The sequence below is a fragment of the Cinclus cinclus genome, chromosome 13 (genome assembly GCF_963662255.1).
Source record: "Cinclus cinclus chromosome 13, bCinCin1.1, whole genome shotgun sequence".
NCBI lineage: Eukaryota > Metazoa > Chordata > Aves > Passeriformes > Cinclidae > Cinclus > Cinclus cinclus.
Genome location: NC_085058.1, coordinates 13,423,586 through 13,451,476, shown reverse-complemented (window position 1 = coordinate 13,451,476; position 27,891 = coordinate 13,423,586). Strand labels below are relative to the sequence as shown.

The 27,891-nt window shown below is 39.8% G+C and overlaps 1 protein-coding gene across 1 annotated transcript; it reads left to right on the top strand.

Moving 5' to 3' along the window:
• Positions 1 to 52: 52 nt before the first annotated feature.
• ABHD17C (abhydrolase domain containing 17C, depalmitoylase) lies at positions 53 to 27,891 on the top strand. Its single transcript, XM_062501336.1, has 3 exons — positions 53 to 585; positions 23,347 to 23,526; positions 26,461 to 27,891. Exons 1-3 carry the CDS (start codon positions 53 to 55, stop codon positions 26,678 to 26,680), a joined length of 933 nt encoding a protein of 310 aa, XP_062357320.1. The 3' UTR covers positions 26,681 to 27,891.

Sequence of the window (27,891 nt, the reverse complement as noted above, 5' to 3'; positions counted from 1 at the left end):
GTTCCGTGTGACTTCTTTCCAGGACAGGTTTAGCTTTTCTCCGGCGTCTCTGATGCCAGAACAAGGCCCCAGAATGAACGGTTTCTCTCTGGGCGAGCTGTGCTGGCTGTTCTGCTGCCCGCCCTGCCCCAGCCGCATCGCTGCCAAGCTGGCCTTCCTGCCCCCGGAGCCCACGTACACCGTGCTGCAGCCCGAGCAGCAGCCGGAGCCCGGGGCGGCGGCCGGGGCGGGCACCCCCACGGGATCGGGCACCTGCAGCCTGCACCTGAGCGAGCGGGCCGACTGGCAGTATTCCCAGCGGGAACTGGATGCCGTGGAAGTGTTCTTCTCCCGCACGGCCCGAGATAACAGGCTGGGCTGCATGTTCGTTCGCTGTGCCCCCACTGGCCGGTACACGCTGCTCTTCTCGCACGGTAATGCTGTGGACCTGGGCCAGATGTGCAGCTTCTACATTGGCCTTGGCTCCCGCATCAACTGCAACGTCTTCTCCTATGACTACTCCGGCTACGGGGTGAGCACCGGCAAGCCTTCTGAGAAAAACCTGTATGCAGACATTGATGCAGCCTGGCAGGCCCTCAGGACAAGGTAAATGGATACTGGGGACAAGGTATTTCTGTATTTCCCTTTAATCCTAGTAAGTCTGCACGGTTAACCTTGCTGAGTGGAAGGGAAGGGTTTGTAAACAGTTTCAATTGCTTTGGTGGCCTCACCAGATGTTCCACGAACAGCTACAGTGTGATTTACTGGATGGCTTCATTTGCTAAAATGATGGGCAGACCTTCATCCCTTGGCTTTTTCTAGATTTAGAGGATTATTTAGATGTAATTTGTGTTAGCCGTTGCTTCACCATTGAAAATCTCCATCTTGAGTAGGACATACTGCATGGTTGCAGTTTGAGCTTGCAGACTGCAATAAACCTGTTGTTCGAGACTTGCCTGCCACTGTCTGTGCTTAGAGGTAACCCAGGTGAGCCAAAGCTCTGACTGAATTTGGCACTAGCTTTGGCTAGGGTTTACCAGGAAACTGCTGATAGTGGGTGACATGTTTGGAGTTTCATGGGCAGATGTCATTTTCTTTTTGGCCTCCAAACCACTGCCAGCCAGTGCGTATGGAGGTGGGCTGGAAGGAAAAAGTGTTGATATCTGGAAGTAGAGCTGGGGTTGCTGCCAGGAGATGCCAGAGTAAGTGGCATCCAAAGGGATGGAGCAACAGTGAGACGGCTCTGGCAAGAGGCAGCATGGTGAGTGGAAACAGTGAGCCCTTGGCTTCTAGAAAACCCTGAGCAGAGCTGCTGGCTCTGGCTTCTTGCTACAACTGATGGCCGTCCCTGGGCCTCTTGCTTCTGTCCACAGAAACCATGAGCTCCTCTCGCTGTTGCATAAGTGGTTCTTAAAGTATGACCTCGCACAACATGTCCTGATAGAAAGAGCTTTAGAAAGCTTAAATTGTAGTAGGCTAAGAGAAAAGAGCGATGAACGTTTTCAGTTTTTGGCTCTGGCGCTGCATAGACAAACTTGGCTTGCATGAAATGCGTATTTAATATCTATCTTGGGGATACGTGCCAGCTTCAGAAATAGTGACAGGAGTTGTTACTAATTTAGATAATTGGCTTTGCAAGAATCCAGGGATTGGTTAGTTGTGGAGTCCAAATGCCTTTTGACATTGCTCTGTCTAAGTCAAGTGAAGAGTGGGGGGAGAGAGGTGTAGGGGGAAGCTACCCTTCCATGGCATGTGTTCTGTCTGCTTGGTGAGCAAGCCAGATTCAGGGCTTGTTTTCCAGGAGTTTAAAAAATATTTGTTTCCTTGAATATTAATAGTATGGTCTTATGTAAAGAAGTGGTTTTGGTATGCAGTTTGCATAATAAATTATTAAGTGCCACTACAGCACATGTGGGTGATGTAAATAAGATTCAAGGGAGGAAAAGTGCTATGTCTAAACCAAGCCTAGTTAATGTTTGTCCTTCAGTTGCTCTGTTTTCTCTCTTTCACTTGATGTTTAGTTAATGATATTGATTTATTTAAACTTTCTCAAGCTCTGAAAAAGTGCTTTCATACCTGCCTGGAGGTGCTTCTTCTGTGCTGCTAGGCATTCAGTGTATAGTTAAACTCCATGTAAGCCCAGAAACAAGGAGTTTCTTCACTTAATCCTTTTAAGAAACCTGACCCAGTAGGTGATGCCAATACATGCCCAACTTGCTCTCAGAGGATTTGGCTTCTTCAGTAAATGTGTGACTGGACAGGTTTGTGGTTTTCCATTATCATCCCTTCAGTGGTTTATAGAAGATCTAGGCTCTGCTTTCCACCTTAAATTGAGGGGTAGAAATTTCCCAGCTCTTACTTTGCCATGTTTGTTAATCCCACTTTTTAGTGTACCTTGAGGGTACAGTTAGAGTAGTTAGCATTGGTTAGGTTTCTCACGTAAAATTCCAATTCAGAAGCCATTGGAATTGGGTGCCCAGAGAAGTGGTGGCATCACCAGCCTTGGAATAGTTAGTGGACATGTGAATGTGGCACTTGGGGATGTGGGTTAGTGGTGAGCACGGTGGTGCTGGGTTAATGATTGGACTCGATGCTCTTTGAAGTCTTTTCCAATGTTAATGATTTTGTGATTTTACAGTATTTTAGGTGCCTAGTAAAGAAGTTGGTCACTGTAAAGTGTGAACTTCAATAGAAGGTTAATCAATTATATTAGCAGTTCACTTTAACAGGTATGAGCTGAAACCTTAGTCTTTCTTCTGATAAATTCTCCAGGTAACCATGTGAACTTTACAAGACTGATCATTTGCTATCCCTCAATCCAAGTGGCCCACAATTCAGTGAAATATTCTGCAGCAGAAATACAAGTATGCCTCTTGAGGTAAAATGTCATGTTTGAGCATTCCTGCTGCAGCAGTTCCTCAGTAGCTCCAGGAGATTTTGTATGCTTTCATTCTTAATGCAAATTCCTGGCGTTTGGCCTCCAGTCATATGGTGGTGAACCGTAATGCAGAGTTAAAAGTGAAGTCTTAAAATAGAGGTTCACTGTGCCATCAAAAGCATTTAGTCATCTGTGCTAGGTTCCGTGGGAAGCTGTTGCTCTTCTGAATCCACCAGACTTTCCACCTGGCAGCAGAAAGGAATCATTAAAATGTTGGAAGTCTGAGAGTCTTTTCCTTTTAAATTGTGCCTCTGAAGTACCACTGATACTTGGCAATCATTAATTTATCGGTGTGTTTTGAAAGTTGCCTTGAGGAAGGTGGGAATTAACCCTGTGCTTGGAGGAAGCTGTCAAATTTTACAGGCAATGGTGAGCTGGCAAGGGTTGCCATCATGGCTGCAGATTCTGTCTGTATTTTTTTCAAGGTCCTGAAACAAGGCTCTTGCTATCACATATACGTTTAGTAATCAAACCTTATGTAAGAAATGATTATAAAACTATCTGAAAACAGTGGATGAAAAAATAAAATCACGAAATTCTTTTGTTCAGTTTCAGTTATCAGCCTGTCTTTGCAGAATCAGTCTCAACTATTCTTCATTCTTGTAGTCTTTGTAAAGGAAACTTACTTTCCTTAATTTAAAGGAATTTACAGTTTATTCATGAGAAGAAATACTATCTTAAAAGATAATTTTACTAATTACTAATTTTGAATTCTGTCTTTTAGCCCAGTAAAGATGTTGACATACAATTTTGTTCCCTTAAAATGTGTTTTTATAGATTTTTCTTCAGAGGCTGTAATTGTAGCATTGGTTGTTTCATTCCAGTATCAGATATTGATCAGAGATTAATTTGGTCTTTTATATGTTTTTTTTCATTTGATTAACAGAGTTCCATCTGGTATCTCAGTGTTTCTCAAAAAGAATTTTCTGTCTTATTGCTGCAGATATTTTTGTAAGTGTTTTATTTTAGGCAGGTTGGGCTCATTTTGTTCTGTTTGTTTCAAAATCAGAACCAAATTGAAGAGAATGTGTTGCAGTCTGTCTTTTCTCATTGTCTGCGTGGTTTTAAGTTACTGCTTTTTGTTCAGATGTCTCTTATCCTAATATCTGATTGTCTTAATGCAACATCTGTGCAAAATGACTTGATTGTCCTCCTCTTCCCCCCCTTTCCTGAATCCCACATGGGAAGGTTGAACTTTCTAACACTTTTACATTAAGACAATGTACAGTACTTAAAAACAGGATGCACATGTAGGGCTTGGGTTCAGTGCTCAAGCACAAAACCATGGCTGCTTTGTCGATCACATGCTATTTATATTAAAATCAATTTGTATGTTCCCTGAAAATTTGGACAACATTGGTGAAGCATTTTAAAATCCCAGTCAAAAGAAAGAAGGCACTGCTGCCCCACTCCCTCTGCTTCTGTAGTAAAGTATCAAGGAGCAGAATCTGTTAGTCCATCTTTTGGATCCTGAAAGGAGGTGAAGAATATATAATTAATAAATAGCTTAGAAGAGCTGTTCTTGTTGCATTTAACAACGTACAGCTGAACTTGTTTCTCATGCTGCACAATGTAAACTGTTTTTAAGCTTCTAATAAATTATAGATGTTATTGTACTGTTTAAACCCTTAATTCTCAAAAAAAGCGCATTTGAATTTGTCTTACAATCCATAGGAGAGCATTGGTTCACTTTTAGTTTTCCATATGTTTCTTGATCAATACAGTATGATGGAAGGAATTGAATTGTGAAATGGGGTAGTAAAATCCACGGGCTTTTGATCACTGGGTAGCAGATAGAATATTTAAATTGTTTTCTAAACTATTTTACCAAATTTAATGTTAAAAAAATGTACACCTAACCTTTTATTATGCAGAAATTTTATTATTTGTGGTGCTGATTATCAGGAGATTATTATGAGATTATCAGGATTGCTGTTTCCTGTGTAGGAGCTGGTGGAGAAGTCTTACATTGAGTAAAATCAGGAAACACATCTAATTGGATTAGGCCAGAGTGATAACTAATCTTCTGAGGTTGTATCAGTTTAGTTCATCTCCATTCTGATGTGATGAAGTGCTTACAGCTCAATTTCTACTTCAATTTTCTTTGCCACAGAATTTTCTTTCACCAGCATCATAATTTCTGTGTGATGTAAGCCAAGTTCTTTAGATTGGATGCTGAAAGGTTTTTGTCAGAAGTTACCAACTAAGTCTTGACATGAGAAAAGGCAATGCTTGGCAGAGCCACAATTAATGGTAGATTGTTCAGTCATACCAGCTTTTTGATAATGTTGTTGCAATGTCTTCAAAGGATTGTTCAAAGCTACTGTCCTCTAAAACTTAACTTACTCTCCCTGCCACAGTCAACACTTCAAGAAAGGCTACATATAACTGTGAGCAAAAACAGATGTATACCCAATCCTCTGCTGTTGTTTATGCAATGAGCAGAGATTAATTCAGATGATGAACGTCTCTGGGACAAATACCAACAACTGTTCAGAACAGGTGCTCTGATGTTCAAAGTTATTCAAAATGTTTACTGAGCTTTGGTGTTGTATTACGTCTTTTAGTCACTGAAGTAAAAGTAGTTTTGGTAAATATTTCCCTGTTTCTGTCAGGACTACAAGATCAAAGCTTGTTTAAAAGGGAAAAAAGAGGAAACTTTTTACTGTCGAGAATGTTTTGCAACTGGTGTTATTTGGGAAGAAAAATAAGCTGCCAAAGAGCCTTTGGCTAACAGAACATGCTCTCCAGAGTGTGGATAGTCCTGAAATTCAACTGTGTGAACTGGAGATATTGGTTTACCCTGATGTACAAAGGTTGTAGGACCTGATTCTCAACATCATCAGAGCATTGAACACAAAAGATTCCTAGAGGAACATATTGTTAAACCCTCCATGCTGAAGTAACTGTCTGCTTTTTAGCACTGAATGACACGAAGTGCACAGCAAAGGCAGCTTTTTCTTTCTCTGTAGACAGGGAAGTGTCACTTTTTGAGGCTGAGCTGATGGTTGCTCTGCCACGGCTGTTTGACCTGTGCATGTTGCTGGTAGCTCTTAGATTTGTTGAGTTTATTCTTGACAAGGGAGTTTGAGCTGGACTGTGTGAACATCAATGGCTTTGCTCTGAAGCCAGGGTCAGTCTCCAGCCCATCACAACCTCAAAACCAAAAAGCCCTCCAAAATTTGCCCTTCACTCTATGTTGCTTTCCTACTTAGAAACATTCTGAAGTGCTGGGCTAAGTTTACACTGGTTTGTTACTTGTGAACATAAGTAAAAAGAAGAAAAAATAAAACGTAGCAGTGCTGTCCAGGTCTGTAGATAGCTGTGGGAATGGATAGGTGGAAATCATTGCAGGGTATGCAACTGGTCATCTGCCAGCAGCTGGCTTTATGGGAAAAACTGACAATTGGCAAATGGACATTTCTATTTCCATCCTGAATAAAGAAAATAGGTCCTTTTCAGTTTTCTGGGGTCTTTTGGTCCTGTCATGTTTCCTCATGTGGAGATAAACTAGTGCAAGGACAGTGCCAAGTATTGGCTGCTTGGAGCCTGACTGTGGGACTAAGGTCTGAATATCCCATCTCCTTTCAATATGATGTGCCAATGTGATCATACCAACTTTTCATCCCTGCCCCAAACCCACTTTTAAGTTTCACAGTTGTATTCTCTGTTGGTTTTAAGGCCAACAGTCTGAAAATTATGCAGCACTAGTAAAGAAAATGAGCAAATAACACAGGAGTTTTTTTTCCCGAAGCTGATAATAAATTTAATGAATAAGTAAGAATCTTTTCTGCCCTCCTTCACAAATGTAAATCAAGTACAAGGCTGCATTGGAAGCACTTGAAAGGAATCATAAAACAAGGTGCAGATGTGTTGTACCTAACATGCTTTGTACATACAGCTTGCTTTTGCCTAGCAGCCCCTAAGAACAGAAATCTTTTCCAGTGGATTAGGAGATAGCTTCAATTGCCACTGAACTTGAGAGGAATTAAAGCCACCTGTAGAAGATAATGGGTTTCTTGTGTTTTCCTGACTCTAGGAAAAAATCTTTTTGCAATTTTTGAATGCTGGTGGCTCTTAGGTGTCTGAAATGAAGTGATTAAGATTTGGTTTTTGTCTGACTCTTAAAGCTGTGGCCTAAAATACAAAACCAAACCAATTGATAGACAGTATCTCCCTATATCTCCTGTGTCAGTTGGTGGTGAATAACTGAGATTGCTGCAGACAGCACTGGTGAGTTGAATAAGCAGTTGCAGTGACCCATTTGCTGCTGCTTCATCTTGACTGCCCTGCTTTCTACTTTTTAGATGAATGACTTATACTGACTGGTCCTGCATGCTCAGCCTGGCATCTGATGATGAAGCTCAATTTCATTCCTGACTAAAACTGAGTGTTTTTCTTGGCAAAGTGGTTTTGTTTTTTTTTTTTTCAGTGTGTCAGGTTTTGGGAGCAATAGGAAATGTGGGATTGTAAACCCAGGAAACGCTGTATGAACACAGAGGAATAAAGATGCTTTTAACAGATGGCTAAGAATGTAGAATGGGATGGATGAACGGTGCACAGTGTCAGCTTAAGGACAGAGGAATGTCTTTGCATTCTTTATTCCAAGGGCTAATTTGAGAAAAATGGGTTACTGTTATTTGCACATTAAGCTCTGCTGCCCGCAAACAATCACAGAAAGGTGCAGGCATAGGGCAGTTGTATAATGACAGAGTTATACTGGCATTATCTGTCTCCATATCTTTATATTTTTAACCACTTTGTTAGCTTTACAGAGCAAAGGTACTCCTGTTAGAATTAAACACTGTGGTTGGATTTGCTGACTATGAGACCAGGTAAGACAAAGGCACAAAACTGAGCTAAACAGCAGGATCTGGCTCAGTGCTCACCCACCTTCCCACCCTTGGTTTCATGTCTCCTGATAAGCACACACATGTCTTTGGGAAAATCCCTATAATCATGAAATAAATTTGTAACCTCTCAACTTGCAAAAAGGGGAATTCCATGTGGGTTAACAAATGAAGAATGATGTTGATGTGGAAGATGAGGTTTTAAGTTAGTATACTTGCCTCAAAGTCTAGAGGGAAAAATTTAAATGAGAGGTAATCTCAAAGTATCGCCTCTGGTTTTTATTTTGTATTGCAAATTTGTTGGAAGTACTTCACGTATGCTTTTCTGACATTAATATTATTTATTGATGTGGATTCTTGAAGTTCTTTTTAGGCATACCTTCAAGGTGAAAATTCTGGCTTTAGCTGTTGATTAGGAATTGTTTGTTGTATTAGACAGTTTGGGCTATGTTCTTAGGAATATTAGTTTTACTGTACCTTATCTTAAAAAGCCTGCTTACATACAGAAATGTTACTTGAAGAACTTTGACTCATGGGAGCCTTGTTTATCAGCCAAGACATGCTGCTAAATGAGCTGCATAGCTCAGTGTCTGGCAAGTGACCCTTCTCAAGGCATGCAATGCCAGCTAGAAGCTCCAAGATATTATTTTTTATTTTTTTTTACAGGATACTTCGACATTTCTTAATATCCCAGTATGTTGGACCAGTTAATTTTGACTTTGTCCTATGGCATGGCCATTTCTTTCTGTGTGCAGCAGAACAACTGTGCAGTAATGGATAATGGGAGCCAACAGATCTGAAAGGTCTGACAACTTCAACACATTTCTCAGGGAATCACCCTTTAGTAGTATGACTTGAAATGTTTCTCCTTTAACAAGGTTGTTTATAATGGGTTTTGCTCAGATTAGAGATTTTTTCTAAACATTCCTCCTAACTTTTAGTTAGCTTTGCTATGAATGTTCTTACAGAGATGGAAAAATTATGTTCAACATCAGCAAAGAAGCAAAACCAGCTGGTTTTTCTTTCCCCAGTATGCAGGTAAACTGAGATTAGGTTCAGATTATTTTAGCATTATTCCATGCATCTTAATAGTTCTTTAAAACAAATTAAACAAGACATTTTCTATTAACTATTACACAGTACAATATATTGTGAGTCTTAATAATACACAAAATACAAAAGCAACAACAATACAAAGTGAACTTCTGTTGAGCACTTTGTAACTGAAATGGTCTGTAGAACCATTTCTACTTTAAAGGAAAGTTTGAGAAGTTGACTTGCTGCCTTAAGCATTGGACCCATGTGGGCAGAACTTAGTCATTGTCCCAACTCTGTATAGCCTTCCCCAACGTCTGATGAATTTAAGTAGGATTTTTGGCTGTAGGACAGCCTGGGGAAAGTGGCATCTTTCAAGAAAATGCTCTTGGTTTTGGAGCATGTTGTCCAGGGCAAATTTACAAAAGTATTTTCCAACATGCTATTTGTTGTTTAGAACTTAATTTCTCACAAAGGTGTTTGTACGTTTAAGTGTTGTTTTGGATTATTTTTGAAAGAAGTAGCTAGTTTTGTACAATATTTACTTTGGCAGTGTTCCCTGGACAATTCTTACCTGGAGGCAGCTACTCAAGAGCCAGTTGGTTTCCTCATTCCTCTTAAGACTGAAAAGTACCTCACCTTGCATATTTAAATTGCAATACACATTTTGTTTGTAGTATATTTTGTTGTAGCTCCCTACTGCAAAAAGCTTGTCTTTTTCTGGTAAAGCATGGGCTTTAGTGTGTGTTAGTGTTACAGAAAAAGTTACTGTCTCAGCCTGGGTATGAGCCTCCCATGAGTTCAACAAACTGTAAAAGTCGCAGAGTTGTGGGAAGAGGAGGGGTAATGTTTCAGATGCAGTTTTGCTATTTTTATGCATAGGGGTTTATGAAGGTGTAACCTTTGCTCACACTGGTTAATAAATACACTGGGAATTAACCGTGTGTTGCAGGCAGCACTTTCTGATGCAAGAAGCAGCACCTTTTCAGGAGTCAGTGCAGCAGGTTAAGATATTAAGTGAGGTTTCAAGCTTAAGCCTGTCCAGCCTGCCTAAAAGCTTTTGACTTGCTCTGTCTCTGCCAGCTTCCGACCTTCTGTTTCTCTGATAGCATAGCCCTCTGCCCTGAACTCTTGCTAATTATTCATGTAATGTGATGTTCACTTCTAAAGGCTGCTGTGCATAGGCCCAGTACAATCAGTTGTTTACCCTCTCTTTGAAATTTGTACTAAAAATCAATCTGATAATGCAGAAATTACTAGCGATAAAGGAATACAGGCACAGAGTTGGCTTTTAGAGAAAGAAATTGTTCTGATTTATATTTACATTAATAAAAAATGAATATAATGGAACATACTTGAAGATAATTTGGATTTGAATTTTTGATAGATCTTGAAAGATAATATTGTCATAAATCTCAAATGTTCATAGAATTTTGTAGAGAGCAGTTGGGTTGTAGAGTCTCCTTGATTTATGAGTTCTTTTCTGTCCTGACGTGAAGGAATCTCTTGCCAAGTATCCCACCCTTCCAAACTGGATGTCCTTCTGTCAAGGCTCATCTAAGATCTGTAGATCATTTTGTGCAGAACATTGAACAGACACTATTGACACAAAGAGGATCTGGCACCTTCCAATTATTTCTGGAAATTACTCTTTCCATCCAAAAATCCACTTTAATATTCATAATAAAGAACATAAAAGCTAAAAATCATGGGTATTCCTTACCTGGATAGAGTTCTAAATTTGTTGCATTTCAGCAGCAGTAGAAATTGCACTAAAGATTATTATTGTCTTTGGCTGACTAGCAGAACAATCTTTTATTTTTCTTTTTTTTTAGTACATTAATTTGTGTGTTAATTTGAAATAAAGGTAGCAGTGTTAGTTTAAATGTAACTCATGTAATTACTGAAATTGTGAGGGGCAGAGGAGGATTTAGTAGGCATTGTTTGTTGCCTGTTACTTTGTTTCTCATCTTTCCACTGTTTCTGTTGTTTCTGGGCTGTGTGAACTATGTGCTTTCCTGTTCTTCACTGTAGAACTGGCCAGACTTCCTCCTTATATATATATATATATATATATATATATATATATATATATATATATATATTTTTTTTTTTTTTTATTCTCATTTCACATTTCTCTTTTGCCTCTCTTGGAAGCTGTAAGGTATTATGAGAAAGGGAAATACTATATCCATTGGAACTGTAAAATGGAACTGTGTGGAGCTACGTAGGAAAAATGTGTGTTGTGGGAGTAAAGAGTGGTAGCTTGTAGCTGAAGGTGTCCATGTTGTGAAATGGTGAACTGCAGAAAACCTACATGGCCAAATGCCAACTTGGAGAGTAATGTAGACATTAATACACTTCTTTTCCAAGCACTGTGCTGTTATCTGTTATTTCAAAAATAGAAACTCCAGCAGTACAAGACTTCTTTGTGCTGTGCTGGTTTATTGGGAGGCAGTTAAGTGCCGGTGTGGCATGGGCTGGGATTGCTAACATTTTTTCCTGCATAACCAGTTGTTCTGTGGTGATGCTGCATGCAGTCAAGTAGGGAGCCTACATGCTTTACAAGGACTGAATCAGAGACAGGGGCAAATAGGGGCATGAATAACATCCAGAAGCTGCTTTTCTTCTCATTTTTATTGTTTTAAATTTCTGAGATGCAGCTGCAGATCAGTTTCTGCCTTTAGCATCAGCTGAAATAATGACCTTAAGTGATTGCATTAACAGTTGTCCTTGATCCACTTTGAGGTACTTCTGCTTCTTCTGGCATAGCTGGTAATTGCTTGGTAAGCATCCTTTTTTTGAAAGGAAAAAGTTGACTAGCAAGAAATCTTTCACTAAAAAAAACTACAAAAACAATTGGACCTGTTAACTAGGTGTGTTGGCAGAAAACTAAGTCTGCAAGTGTACTCTATGATCATTAAAACCTCTTTATTTACACAATCTGGGCAAAATGTCTTTTACTCCATAGACTCTGTTGATCCCAGATATGGCAGCTGGATAAACTGAATGAGTATATATGACCTGGTTTCAGGACTGAATTTTCTCATCTGAGTTTCAGAAAGTTAGTGCTTTTCTAGATGTACAGATGTAGTCTTCTCATTTTTTAGAATAAATAACATTTGTTACTTTAAGACAGGTTTACTGATGCTTAATGTTTCTACATATCATTAAATGCAGATATATGTTTCTGTAATAAGTTGCTTTTTTGTGCTATCTTTTCAGTTTCTTAGTGAGCACAAGGCAGGTTTTAGAAGCACTTCAACCAAATAGAAGTACACAGAAGAAACTTTGTGCTAAATTTTATTGTACAGAATCCTAAGTAGTATTTACTGGGAGAAGTGAAGAGGGATTTAGCCCCTGGGTTTGTGGTGATAAAGGCTGTGGCTAGGATATTTGATTTTTAAGCTTTGAACTAGTTATCTGTGGTCTGCTGTTCTAAAACATATGGTACTGTTAATCCTGGTGATTGCTATATATTTTTTAATCATCTTAGGTTTATATTGACTGTTACTGGGGCTTGAACATTGATTGTGCTAAAAGGTACATTAAAGGAACATGTGCAAGATGAGGGTGCTTGGGAAGAAAGGAATAGATGAGTCTGATTTAAAAGTCAAGACTGCCAATGTTAAAATGGCACAGAAAGAAACAGAACACTGAGATTTTCTTGTCTCTTAAAGGATACTTGATGAATCTTTTCAGGTAATAAATTGCTTTCATGAAATGACCGTCATCTTCCATTTGCCACTTACCGTTCTTGGTATTTGCTGGAATATTTAATGAATCCACTTGAAAATGGATAATTGAGAGAGACTCATCAGGAGAGTTGTGTTATTCTGTGAGGTTGTGAATTTGGCACTTTTTGAAAGCAGATGTTTAAACATATGCGGATTCACACTGTGACAAAGCTCAGTGTTTTGAGCAAATAAAAAATTGGTATGTGTTTTCTCCACTTGCCATGAGGTGGGGAAAAATAGAGGTTACAGTGTCATTTATCCAAGTAGGATTTTTTCCTATTTATGATTCAGGAGACATGTCATTGCAGAGGAAGTGCCTATTGTTTTGATTCTTAAATCAAAAGAAAATACTGTCTTTCTTCAAGTCTGTGGAAATGGTTGAAGTAACATAGAGAAACACGAAATGTTTCCAGGGAATTGAAGGAGGGCTATCCAAGCAGGATGTATGGCCTGCTGGATAACACAAACCATGACACTTCTGCACTGGGCTTCTCTATAGAGCCCTTCAGTGTTTGAGATACTGCATTTCTTTGAGAGGAGCTCATTCTTACCTAATAGCTTGGTGGTTCTACAGTGCTTGAGCCTGTTAATGAAAGTTTATAAAGGAGAGAGAAATCCACTGCCAGCTGAGTCATCTTCATACAATGCTGGCTGCTAAAAGACGTGTTCTGGGGACAGATGCCTTCAACTGCTGTTGATTCTTTTTAGGAACACTGGACCAATTTACTGTCGTGGATCACTTTTCTATCAGGACCTTTCTGCCATCCTTGTTCTCCATCCTGCCTCTCTGCTCTCTCATCTCTTTTCTGTTTGAGACTCCAGTCACTGCCTGAGCTATACTAATGCTTCTGCATGGAAGAAATGCTGCATCCAGTTTGTCTGCTTGCATTCCTGCAAGGCCTTATCCATTCCAGCTCCTGTGTAATCCTCTTGGACTCCAGCTCTGGTGCTCTGTGGGAGAGACAGCATTCAGATTTGCAGAGGTCTTTGAAGAACAGTATGAAAATGCCAGCTGTAATAGGATTTTGGATACAAGCACCTGCTGTTTGTGTAGACAGTTTAATTTTTTCTTTGTTCTCCTCTGTTAGTGTTAGGGAGGTAACACTTGGACTTTTTTTTTTTTTTTTACTACCTTGTGTTTTAGCTACACCTGCAGTTGTCTGTAAGGAAAATGCTGTATCAGTGCCATGTATTTCACATTTAGTGGCTTGTCAGCTATATCAAATAATCGTAGCAAAACCAAGTCACTTAATGCTGCTAGTATTTGAGAATGTGAAGTTCTTAGTATAACCTGTAAATGAAGTAACTTTTACTTGGAGACTGAAACATAAAATTACAATAAACAGATAAAAGAGCATGCAAAAAGAAGGCAAGAATGGAAAAAAACACAACAACAACAACAAAAAAACAAAACAGAAGCCCCCCACACAAAAGAAAATATTTTGAATTCAAAGAGTGGTGAGATTCATTACCTGAGCAGTTTAAGGGCCGAGATCTATACATACCAGTTTCTGAGTGCTCTGCTTTGAATTTTTTTCACCTAATCTTCCAAATATTAGTCTCCAAAGTATTAATTCCCGCATGAGCAAACCATCTAATGCTGCTATAGCACCCAGGCAACTAAATGCCTTCAGCCAAATTTACAGGTAGACTTTTAGTTTAAGATCCTTAGGTCAGGAATACCTTTTTTATGAAGTTATAGTGTGTGTGACTAACAGCTGTGCAAACCTTCTGGTGAGACATTTTTAGTGAGCTTTGCAGTTTGATCCATTACAGACTAGGTTAATCTTGTTTTGTTCTATGCTTATACAGGGATAGGTGTTTTCAGATAGTACAGCCTAATACATTGAAAGAAGACTTAAATTGAGCCATTTCCTTTAGTCTTCACTGTCCTGGTTTGTGCACTGGAGCAGTTATTCCCTGCTTTGTGGGCAGCTGGGCTGTAGCTGGTGGAAGGGGAGAAATGGGTGGAACAGGCAGCAGCTCTGGTCAAAAGCCACTGTGCTCCTCCCATAAATAATCCCAGCTCATGAGTCAGAGGCTTAAGCCTTGCAAGGTGCAGCTCATGGCAATTAGTGCTACAGCAGGGTGCTTTGGGTGTGTAGGGGTAAGGAAATACATCAAGAAATTGGTGTTTGATGTAAAGAGTCCTGGCAAGTGCAGTGCTTGAGACAGGTGTCAGAGGGGCTTCAATGAGCAGATGGAAATACTAGAGGAATAAAACAGTGCTCCTGAATAAAAATGCTTTGAGAACTGTGGAAGAGATGCAAGACTGTTTCCTCCAGGCTTGTAAACCCTCAGTTTCCCAGTGCTGAGCCAAGGCTGGTGAGGGGGGTTGTGTGATGGGCTTGGGAGGTGAGCCAAAATGCATTGGCTCACTGTGAAATTTCAGCCTTAGGAGCAAGGCAAGGCTCTCCAGTTCAGAAGCAGCTGAAATCGAAGAAACAGCCGTGAGAGCACAAAACTTTTGGGAATGCAGAACTGGTATTATATTTGCACTCAGGTTTGCTTAATGTCTCCTAGAGAATCAGTTTCTGTGTTAACTGACACATACTTGTTTTAACTGAAGTCTTTACATTAAAAGATAATGTGTTAATGTATGTGGATATCATAAAATCTTTCTTGTTTTCATAACAACCCTTACTAGGTGCACAGTTTTAGGGAGCAATTTACCTTATTTTTCATGTTTTGGGTGTAGGATGCCCAAAAATGAAGCCTTTTTGCAACAGTAAAAAGATGGATGAAATTTTAGTGTCACATCAAGTGTTTTGAGTAGTACACTCATCTATCTTAGCTCTGCTCTCTGTGTTAGAGCATAGGGTATGTGTGCAGTTGACGTAAAAATACCCCAGCAGGAGAGAGGTGAGATAGACACTGAGGGTGAAGATAATGGATTCCTTCAGAAGATACTGTAGAATGAGCTGCTCTGTGAAATTAGCTGAATTTTTTCTGCTGTCTCAATTTACTTAAATGTACCTGAGAGAATGACTGTATAGGTTTTGTACACTGCTTGCAGTAAAGAGTATATATTAGAAGTAGCTGAGTATTTGTGAATTACTGATGCTATAGTCATAAAGAGTGCTCAGTGGCCAGCAAAAGTTTCCAGTCTTCTGTATTCCAGGTTTATTTGCTGCAAAGCATCTTAATTAAATGTAAAATAATTAATTAAATTTAACTCCAGTGATCTATTTTAAAAATAACTAGAGTAAAAAATTCATTCTATATGCCATTTGCCTGTTGTGTTGTGGGGCTCAATGGTACAAATCAGGATTGGTCTAAGAAAGCACTTTGGAAGAACCAGGAAACTATGAAGAGTAGAGAGCTCCCATGCTTGTTCAAATTCAAAACTATTATCTTGTGCCAGTGCTGTCTGCAGAAGTCCAGTTGATTTTAAGGGTGCTAAAGCAAAGGTGAGGACAGTGGGAATTATATCCGTGTGTTTAGGACCTATTTCCATTAGCCTCTTGTATTTAAACTTGCAGTGGGTTTGGTTTATATTTGCCCCTGGGATTAGAGAAATAAAACAATCCCAAGCATTTAGAGGTGGTTATTTTGGAATTAATCTAGGAAGGTGCTCACTCCCTCTCATTGCATGAGTGTGCCCTGAGTTTGGAGTGTTATTCTCCTTTTGTGATAAAGCAGTGGAATGGTGAAGGTAGGAGTTCAACAGATGGCTGAGCCACATCATTGCTGTTTTTTCTGGATGTTTTACAGGAGTCCTCTTTGCTTGTCAGTGGCCTTCTTGCTTTCACTCAATATGAAAGAATGCTTGTAGGGGCTAAGTTATTCTATTACATCAGCATGACTGTGGCACAAGTCTCTGCTTAAATTTCAGTGCACATTTAATGAAAACTCTTATTTCCTGCTTCCCTGCTATCTAGGGAAATATAAAACCAAACAACCAACCAAAAAAGAAAAAAAAAAAAAAAACAACAAACCCTCAGTCAGGCAGAAGCAACTGTTCCAAATCTGTTTGTTGTTTATACATAAAACTGCTAGTTCATGTAGTAGACAAATGAGCAATCTATCATAAACACCAAAATCTGTATCCTGGGTTATTGTGGTGGAGAAAAGTTGTGTTGTAAATACACTTGAGCCCCCAGTACAAAAGAAAACAAAGGAGGTTTTACTTTTTAGTTCCTTAAAGACATAAATAGATCTGCAAACACAGATTACCTTTTTTCTTTTTTTTTCCTTTTTTTTTCTTTTTTTTTTTTTTTGCCTGGGGGAGAAGGAACTTCCTGGTAAAGGTGAAACTGGGGGGAAAAAAAAGGAGGGAGGTGGGTTTACTGTTTAAGAGCACTTGGCTTGCTCTGAGTCCTGAGCAGTCTTGCTTTAGTCCAAGAAGGTATTTCCCACTTTGAAACATGACAACTTCAGGAGCTGTGTTTGAGACAGATGAACAAAAGGTGACTTAAGGCTGTATTTCAAAAAGGAACAGTTTTTAGACAAACTAGTATTACTTGGATTAAAAAAAAAAAGTCATCCAGCTGTCACCCCAAAGCCACTCAGTGCAGATTAGCATAATTCAATTTATTTAAAATGTAATCTCATTACAGTTTGTACTAGAGATTGTAATGAAATATCACTTACCTTTACCTACCCTGGTTGTTCAGGGTAAACTTGCAGTGGCTTCACTACTCAGCAGCACATAGATCCCTGCTTTTGTCATGGATGCTTGAGCTCTCCAGTGATACTCAATATCCTTGTCAGGACTTGGCTGAACTGTGAGCACACTTCTCAGTGTTTGATAACAGATTGCTGATTATCTAGGACTGTAATCAAGAACCAGTTGTAGTGATTTCATGCTTTGGTATAATTGAGGTACTAGGCACTCAGAAGTGCCTAGAGGTTGCTTCCCCTTGATCCATTTATTATTGATATGAAAAGAGGAGCTGGTACATCACTGGATTAGTGCTGTAGTTATAGAGTCCAGCAAGCCTGTAGGAGTATGATATTTGTTAATAACTCCCAAAATTGCCTGTAAGAGGGCATTTTCAAGAATCATAAGTTCATTCTGTAATTCCACTATCATATATTGGTTAGCACTGGGGTTTCTCCATGGCATAATCAAATTACTCTCTGGTGTGATAGTATAAGTAATAGTGATATAAAACTGTGGTGGAATCCTTGATTAAATTTCTCTGTCAGCCATTTAAATTATTTTGAGAGTGAACACATTTGTGGAATTACTTGTCTGCTCCTATGACAGTGTGCTGGGACATATGCCAGAAAAATTGGTCTCTCTCTCTTTTGCAGCTTCATAAACCAGTTTTGGCTCTTAGTTCCATGAAAATGTGAGGTGAAATAGTGTGGTGTACCTGAACTTGAATTGCATGGTACTTGTAGGAGAGGAAGAAGGTAGAGAAGGAGGAAATCTCATGTTTTAAAGAGTCAGTGTCAGTAAAACAGTGAAGAATTTTAGACATATGTTTGTGTGAATACAAGGAAACTGGAGAAACTGGCACAGGGATACTTCTGTGCCAGGGTTTTCTGTCAATCTTGAAATCTCATTTTTCTCATTTGGCAATTGTTATGGCTAACTCACAAAATCCTTAATGTAATACCTTCCTCTCAGTTTAATGGCATTTGGACTGAAAAATCTGCTGTAATTGCTCTGATATTTTGGCTGACATGCTGGAGTGGTATTTGTTGGAACACAATGCAAAATTCAGTGTTTTGTTCTAGTATTGTATGTTTCTTGTAATGGTCATTATTGAAAGCTGTCCAGGTCTCGGCAGGTGAAAATTTCAGGAAATCTTTACAAACCACCACACTAGTGTTGATTTATTTTAATGTAAAAGTCACACAGCATAAAATCATACTCAATGTGTGCAATGTGCATGTGTGACTTACTTAACTGAGGATTTTTTGTTTTCTTTCTATCCCCAAAATTAGATTTTTAGATTCATACAGGATTAAATAACCAGTTATTTCTGAAAATGTCCATGGATATCTTATAGAAGTGTATAATGATGCTAGAGAATACCCATCTGTGGTTCTTAACAAGTGATCTAAATGTCTCTGGATTATTAAATTTAGGGATAATGCCAAGATGATAAATAGTATTTTGTGATAAAGTGGTAAATAGTATTTTGTGACAAATGGGTTTGTGTAAACTGAAAGAAATGGACTTGAATAGGTTATGAGGAGCTGAGCACATGTATGTTCTGGTAAAGGTACTCCATAAGTCACTATTTCCTCCAAAATGGGGCATGAGTTGTGTTATTCCTGATGTATGCTGGATTTTCTTTGTGTCTTGAAAATTATTTATTTGATTGGTGTTTGCTGGAGAGGGAGTGTCCAGTTTCAGACTCAGTCCCCCTGTGAGAATGCAGGAGCTGCTTACCTCATTTTCCTGGCCTTGTAAATAAATGTATGTACTTTGTGTTGTAAGGAAGAACTCACCCATCAGTCCCTGCCTTAGTTTAGTAGAAGTCAAACACTAAGTCTTAACAGCGTTATGGAGTGGGGTTTGTGCCACCAAAGTACTCTGCACAGACAGTTTCTGAAAACTAATTTATTGCTGTTGCTGTATACAGGCTGCTCTCTATGCTTTCCTTTTCAGGTAGGGGATAATGGAACAGCAAATACCATAAAAATTCAAATGGAAATTACAAAATGAGGTTAACTTCATGGTTTCAGTGAGCCTGGGAAAAGGACTGGCCTCATTAATGAATATGTATTTAGCACTTTTAAGGACTGGCAGCTTTGGCCATGAACATTGCAGGGCTTCAGCTGTGACATGTCTGGAGTCCTTGTAGCAACATTCCACTGGTGCTCTCCACTGAGCAAGGAGAGAGTAAAAATAGCAATGGTAAACTTCCCAGCTCTATAGCTCAGAGCTGGAGCCCTGCGGGGAGGAGGGATTCAGTATCTTAAGCTCATAATTAAAGATGCTTTGAGATAATACATAGTTATCACATAGTGCTGTCATCCAGAAAGTCTGAGGTGCTTTGCATGGCAGTTGATGCCATCATTGGTGCTGTATGAGGAGACTGAGGAGGGACATTGCCACAGCCATACAGCCAAGCAGGGGAATTAGAAGCAGTGTCTCATCCTCCTCTGCTGTGCCTTCTGTCAGCAATATTCCCAGTCTCCTGTATCCCACTGATCTGCTGGAATGACTGAGGCATCGTATTTCTCTGTGAAGGAATAAGTAGGAGAGTCTGGGGTGTGGATTCTTAATAACCAGCTTCTGTACACATAGTTCATGCTAGCATGGGGAGACTGGAATTGCTGGTCAACCTCATCTGTTTTTCCTGAGGCAGTAACACAGGGAAAAAAAAAATCCAAACCCAAACTATTGTTATTGTAGACTATGGAGTGCTTTGGGGCCTTAGCTAGACCTGGCCTGAAGCTCTAGGTACAGAGCAGTACTGCTTGTAAAAGTTGCTGGGGTTTTTTCTGCACACACAAATGGAACGTGTAAGCCACACCGTGTACTTGTGGCTTATTGAGACTGCAGTAGTCTGGAGAACTTTGAACTTTGCCACCTGTGTTTGTGGGTAAGGGGAGCAGAAATGCTGGCATCACTTATACAGCAGTAGCTTCAGTAATGGAGTTCCCTTTGGGAAAAAAAGCATGCCTGCCCTTTTTTCTTCTCTTTTTTCCCCCTTTGTCAAAGCAGGGTTTTGCATATGTCTATGGTAACTTGAGTTGTTTCCTGCTTTGGCTTTGCTGAAGGCTGGTTGCCACATTGCTGTGTTGCCCTGCCTCTTTAGAACTCTCTGATGGGGCTCCACAGAAGTACCCAAGCATATCCAGAAATTTTACTTGCCTCTCCTGCTCCTTCGGATGGAGCTCTGTTTCCACAGAGACCAAAGCTTGTGTGTTTCAAGGAAGTTATTTTTAGGAACTGCTGTTTAGCTGGTGGAAAGACTTTCTTCCTTAATAGGAGAGCAGACTGTAACAGGATTCCTCTCTTTCCAGAATGTCTTCTGCCTTTTTCTACCATATTCTTTTCCTTTTTCTGTGTTACCCAGTTTCCCTCTCATTGCTGCCTTCCTACCCATGTCTTCTCTTCCCCTCTTTCACTTTCTGTATGGCTGCTTCTGTTGTTGCAAGGATCTAATACAAGGAAGTTTGGAGAGAGTGAGGGAGGGACCCAGCCTCTGCTTTCAGTGTTGTGTTTTAAAGACAAAGCCCCCAGGTGGGTTTGTACCTGGGCTGAGCAGGGCTTGCTGAGTCACCACTGGGCAGTGTTTGTGAGGACACAGAGGATCACAGAGCCAAGCCCTGGCCCTCAGCTCTGAGGACCTTGCACAGCTCAATTATTCATGGCCTTCACTCATGGGTTGTCCTGTGTCCTTTGGCCTCACTAAATAAATAATACATTTATGTTTAGCTGTTTGTGCTGATGTTTGCGGTAAGCTCGATGTCTCACTTGCTGAGTGATGACCTAATGGTAAAGGGCTTGAGAAGATAAATCTGTTACAGTAACTCTTCTGTCTTGAAAAGGGGGACCTGTCCCTAAATGAAGCAGCCCCAGAGATTCTTTTATTGTCAGTCAGTAGGAGTGTAAAGCAGAAAAGACATTTGCTCTAATGATAGGCTAAGAGTGCACTAATTCAGTGTTCTAATAACTTTCTACAATTACTCATTTTATCCAGATAGTTACATTTCCCTTCTGTGAAGGGCTGCTTTAAGTTTAGTCGTATCTCTGGGCTTTTTAAATGATGGTATGGACTGTATCTGACTTTACCTGGCATACTGTTAAACAGATATTTCTGTAGAGTACCTATTGCCACAACAGCAAGGTACTCCCCTAACAATATGAGATTCTTTCAGAAACAAAATAGCATCAAAAGGAGTGAGTGCAAAGCAGATCAGTGTTGGAGAAAATTGCCATACTAAGGCAATTGGACAGCCACCCTATGCTGTCCTGTTATCCTGTCATGCTCATTCAAACTTCTATTTCAACATTCTGCTTATATTGTAAACCTTTTAGAAAGGAAACTGCGCATTTTATCATGACATTGCAGTTCAGGATGGCGTTGCAAAACCTACCAACATTAATGTCATTCCATCCCTACTGAAATGCGATGTTCCAGTCCTGTTTTCTTGTATATCCCTGATGCTGGTGCATTTCTGCCTGTCTCTAATATGATGCAACAGCTGGCAGATAGGCTGGATGCATGTGGTGCCTTTGGGGTGCATGCCTCCAGCCCTCCCCACCCAGCAGCTGGAATGAAGTCTGTGATGACAAGACTTTGTTCCAAGTTCCTGTTAACCGAGTCAAACAGGCCCTGCTGTGTGCTGGACCATATCTAATACTGAGGGAGAAAAAAAAGTCTGCTAAAAGAGCTGCACAACATCTCTTTAAAAACATCAGGCTGTGGCTGTGGTGACATACTGCCAGCATCAGCTGCTGCTTGGTTACCAAGAGGATAAAATTTTACTCACGAGAGATATTTTTATACAGTTGCTTATTCATATAACTGTAGATGCCAAAAGCACCCTTATGCTCAGCAGTATAAAAATATTAAGAAAATATCAGTTTCACAGAGGCTACAATCCAGTCTAGTTATACTTCATCATGAAACAAGGCAGTCTTGACAGCCTGTAATTGGGCGATTAGTACTGGATTATTCTTAATTTGAATTATTAATTGATCTTTCTTCTATTGTAATTTTCTCTCTTGGCACATACCAAATCATTTAGCTGCTTGAAAGTTGAGTGCTTTCCAGGCCTGCTATATACCTTGCAAGCAGTTTTGCAAGGAAATTGAAACCTTCCAGGTGTACATGGGGTATAGCCTAAACTGCAGGGTTTGCTTTTCATTGTCCCCACAGTGACCACAGGACTCTGGATGGTTTAGACTGTCCAAAAGACATGCTTTACAGAAAAGTGTTCTTTTCTGTATTCGATTATACAGCTTGCAAGGGGAGGTAGAGTTAACAGAGAGAAATCTTCTGGGTAAATACTTTTTAACTCAAAACAGCTTTGATTTGCAGCTTTCCTAACAAGTTCTGGTGGCCAGATACTCTTTACATCTTCCTATCCAGTGTCACCTCCTCCTGTGCCCCTTCCAAATTCCTTTCTGTTTTGCATACATTAAATTAAAACTGAATTAGTCTCATTCTCAGCTCTTTTTGCATTGTGAAGCAGCACACGGGCTGGGACAGTTTAATAGACTGGATGGGAATATTAGGGAACCATCCAGTACCTGCTATGAACCCTGCATTCTATGGAATGATGTATTTTTATAGTTACAAGATAAACTTGACCTGTTTTAAACTGGCAAAGAAAAATGAGGAATATTTTATATTGATCAGTAACTGGAAAAATGAACAGACCAGTTGTCTTTGCTGTCACTAACAAGGCAGTTTTGTCTTCTTATTCCAGCTGCATGGAATTAAAAGTGGGCAGAGGAGTAACTGTCTTGTTTAATGGTGGAAGGGCTGTTAGCCTCTAGGACAGCCAGCTGAAATTCCTGAGAATGACTCTGGGTGGGGGGGAAGTCTGATTTATAGTTTGCTGTGCTGTGGAGTGAAAGACAAGAGCTGTTCCTGAAAAAGGTGAAGATTAATGACCAAACTGCCATTCCTTCTTTGAGGATAGCTCTCTTTACCCTGTGTCATATTTGGGTTATTTACTTTGCTGAACTGTTTTAAAGTTTAAAGTTCATGTCTTCTAGGAGCAGATTTTGAAGACCCACAGAGGATAAGGAGGGATACTTTGGGTTTTATCCTCCTCTACTTTGGTTGGTTTGGTTTGGTGTCTGCATCTGTGATGTGAAATTGATGTGAAATATGTTATGTTTTGGCTTTTTTTTGTTTTAAAGGGATCTTTCTTTTCCCTGCAGGTATGGTGTCAGTCCTGAGAACATTATCCTGTATGGCCAGAGCATTGGTACTGTCCCTACAGTAGACCTGGCATCTCGGTACGAGTGTGCAGCTGTGATCCTCCATTCTCCCCTGATGTCTGGATTACGGGTAGCTTTTCCTGACACCAGGAAAACCTATTGCTTTGATGCTTTCCCAAGGTATGTGTCACTGCTGCGAGGGGGTTTTCTATACTCACCATGCTCTGTAGGTGTTTAAAAGGGACTGGTGGTGTAAGTAGATACCAGACTTGTATTTGTTCCTCCCTGATGGGGATCTTGTAGGATCCCGATTTTGTGACCAAAACAAAGTCCCCATCCCATCTTCTGGCAGATATGAAGCTTGTTTTAAAAAGCTCTAGAAAACTATATACAACTGGTTTTAAGATAAAACCTTTGCTTTTATAGTCTTGTTTTCACCAGAAAAGCAACTGCAACCGACCTGGAGTACCCAAATATTTGGGAATGATAGAGGTCATGGGAACAGCAGATATTCTAGGAATCTTTTAGAACTTCTCATCTGATCTAGTTTAAGCTATGGGAGAATATGAGAGGGGAAGCCAGTCTCTCTATAGCAGGGCAGGGGGAAGCACAGGTAAAAAGCTTGGTGTTCCTTAAAGCCTTAAACATAGCTCTGATTACAGAAGTAACAGTGATCAGCTGTTACCAGCCAAATCAAATAACAGTTTTAAAAAGAAAAGTGGGACTAGGAACAGTGACAGCAGATGTGCTATAGCACTTAAGTGCTTTGTTCTTGCCCTACTGAGCTGTTCATTGCTGTCAGTCTGACTTCCCTGGTACTGGGAGCAGTGAAAATAAACAGCAGTGCACTTTATGAATGTGTGCAGCTCAACTGTCTGTCTTCACAGTGGGAAACAGAATAGTTCTGCGTGCACCTACAGTGAGTTGCTATTATGTTGGGACTCCATGAGAATTTGGTCTCAGTAGATTTTTCTAGCTGCAGAGCTGTGTGGCTGAGAATACTAAGTAAGGCTAATGTGCAGTTTAAACACTGCTTTATGAGTCGCTGAGTTGGCAATGGGACGCCTTCCAATTTTCTGAAAAATATAAATATTATCTGGCTTAATGGTCTGTGAATATATGTGACAAAAGAAGTTTCATTATGTGAATACTGAAGTGAAAGGGGTTTCCTACAATACATGAGAACTTAGTGTCTAGCCACAAAAATTATGCATTAACATCTCTGTAGCTGTGTGTAGCTGATGGGTCAGTTACACCAGACCTTTCATGGGCTTGAAACTTCAGTTTATACAGCATATTGACTATAAAGTATTTACATTTGTCTATGATACTAATTTTGGGATTAAAATTATGGGGAAAAATAAAATCTGCATTATTCTGATGGCTTCTTTTATGTTGGGATTTTTTTTTTTATTCAGCATAGTTGCACACAGCTCAAGTTCCACACAGGAAAAGTGAAATAAGGATGCATTTTAACTTTAAATAGTACCTTAAATGGCATGAAACATGAGGGGGGTTTTCAGAGATATAGAGACAGAGAAAGAAATGTGTTTACACCCAGCTGTTCACTGGAATACCACTGGCAGTTCTCTAGAATACTAAGTGCTGAGGTTTGTAGGTGTGAGGCTTAGTGCTTCAGTTTACATGTTTTTAGTTAACTTTGTTCTCCTAAAACTTTTTTGAGCCTGTTTTAAGTCAGGGGTTGCTGGCATCTGTATTTTTCAAATCCTTTTAAGCAGTCTTGATAATTTTTTAAAATCAATGGTCATGCCAGAATTGCACGGCTTCTTGTTCTTTGGGAGCAGGAAAATCCAAACACCTTTTATTGGCTACCATGAAGAAATAGATTTGTCCTTCCATAAAACTGAGTAGTACCAGCACTCATTTTTCCACATTCCTCCATGTATTGATGGGAGTGGAGCTGCTAGGAAGCTGAGAGTTCATTAGCACATGGTTTCTCTACACAGCTTTGGAATCATTGGTAACTACCAGCATGAAATGGCTGATTGGAAATAAAAGCTGGGGTCTGTGTGAGGAGAGTCAGAGAAAGCTGCTGTTCACTGCTTGCAAGTTCATGTGCTACCAGGATGCTTCATAATTGGGGTTTTCTGGTCTTACCTCTTAGGTGGGAAGGTGCCATTGTCCTGTCCTTCCCTTCCCTTCCCTTCCCTTCCCTTCCCTTCCCTTCCCTTCCCTTCCCTTCCCTTCCCTTCCCTTCCCTTCCCTTCCCTTCCCTTCCCTTCCCTTCCCTTCCCTTCCCTTCCCTTCCCTTCCCTTCCCTTCCCTTCCCTTCCCTTCCCTTCCCTTCCCTTCCCTTCCCTTCCCTTCCCTTCCCTTCCCTTCCCTTCCCTTCCCTTCCCTCAGAACCCATTTTCTTGTAACAGGTAGTCTCAAGCTATATTGGTCTGATAAAGGTAGCTAGACAAAAAGAAAAATGTTGCTGTAAGGCCACTTTGCAGTCACAGCTGGCAAAGAAGCTGGTTACATTAAGTAAAATCCTGTGATTGTTGTGGTTTGCAGTTAAATATCCCTGTGTAATGCTCTTCTGCTGCAGTTTTTTAGTTCATTGTTCAAACTTAAACAATCAGTACTTAGAACAGATTGTTTTCCTTTAGCTGAATCTGCATAATTTGGGGGTTCAAGCTCCATGAGCCAAGGTGTTTTGTTTTTTTTTTTAATGGAATCTTACGACTGAAATGTAGTTAATTAGTTGGTAAGCTGTTAAATTGGAAGGTGATAATGTGTCATGTGAGAAGAGTCCATGCTTGCAGAATGTCCCATGGAATCTTACTTGACTCACAGTGCTTTGTGTGATAGATGTAGTCACTGTTTTGGTGGCGGTTTTTTGGGTGCCAAACTTTTATTTGAACGCTGCCTAAACTTGTTGTTCTTAGCACTGGTGGGGTGGTGGTGATGGGAGTGCAGGATCCTTTTTTACACGTGTGTTTTGGGAATGAGCCTTGTCCCATATCACTTGTGCACAGTTCCGGTGTCTGCAGCCATTTAAAAACACACAGTGCTAACTGGCTTGTGTGTCAACAGTTAAGCTTGCTTTCTCTGATGATGTGAAACTGAAAGCCCCAAACTGAGCTGTGTCTCTCTTCCTTCCCCCAGCATTGACAAGATCTCTAAAGTGACCTCTCCTGTGCTGGTGATCCATGGTACTGAAGATGAGGTGATCGATTTCTCCCATGGCCTGGCCATGTACGAGCGATGTCCACGAGCAGTGGAGCCCCTCTGGGTGGAAGGGGCTGGCCATAATGACATAGAGCTTTATGCACAGTACTTAGAGAGACTAAAACAGTTCATATCTCATGAACTTCCCAACTCCTGAAGAAGCCTACCTGATTTTACCTCAGTTACTGTGAACGGAAGAAATTACCTGGTTTTGCACATGCTTTAACTGGATAGCTGTAATAGCTTTATACTATGAAGAAATACCCTGTCTTGAGGGTGTTCTAATCAAACATCTGATGAAATTTGTCTTTTCTATCTGGAAATGATTCTACTAATGCACACAAATATGGTCAACTACTGTAATTCCAACAATTTTTAGCTTCATTGCCCTGAAGGAAGTGGGAATCCTAACTGCTTATGGGGACACTTTTTACCTAGTGCTGTATTAATTGAAGATCAGTTTTCTCTGTCTCACTTCATTTATAATTCTGTCCTACAAAGACTTTTTCCCTACCGTGTTCTCAGAGTGGAGAACACAACTGTTATGAGCTACAGCTTGTTCTGAACAATCATGGGTTCAGTCTAAGGGAGTACTTTCTCTGTGAAGTTTCTAGCTGTGGTATTGTAACTGGAAAGTTATTGTGATGAAGTTCCCCCTCCTCCCTTCTAGTGTTCTTTTGTTAACTTACTGATCTTCCCAAGTAAATTATTTAAATATACTTCTACCTGAAAATAAACAAACTACTATATGGGGCTAAACTCTGTAACGACCTCTCCATTACTTGTATAAACATAACTGGAATATTCTTAAAGGATCTAGGGACAAAACTGCTTTTGTTTAAAAATAAATGTGTAAATTTACTACTAGATAACTCATTTTAATATTCAGATTGTCTGAATAATAGCCATAACAGACATTTCCTTCTGTAAAGCATTCCTGTAGACTTTTTAAAAGTACTGTACATATTTGAATTTACATTGTGCATAGATTCTTAATTGGTAGTTTTAATTTAAGTCTAGTTACAATAAACTGCAAAATTCTGGTTTGTATATGATTGAATACATTTTGTTAAAATATGTTTTTATCCCTATATTATTTTGCTATTAAAGTTTTATAAAGTTTCCAGGACAAAAAAAAATTTACACATTTATGTTTTGATGAATTATGTAACTAAATTTTCATTGAGCTGATCTTTTTAGTTTAGAAGTAATTTGATTCTTTGACACTGGAATCGCACAGATTATGCATCAGAAATGCAAAACACTTAAAAATTGTTAACACTACTAGGATAGGTCTAATTTTTCCAAATTTAAAGGCCTTAAATGTACTGTAAGCCTCAGATTGTTGTATAAATTGATCGCGATTGA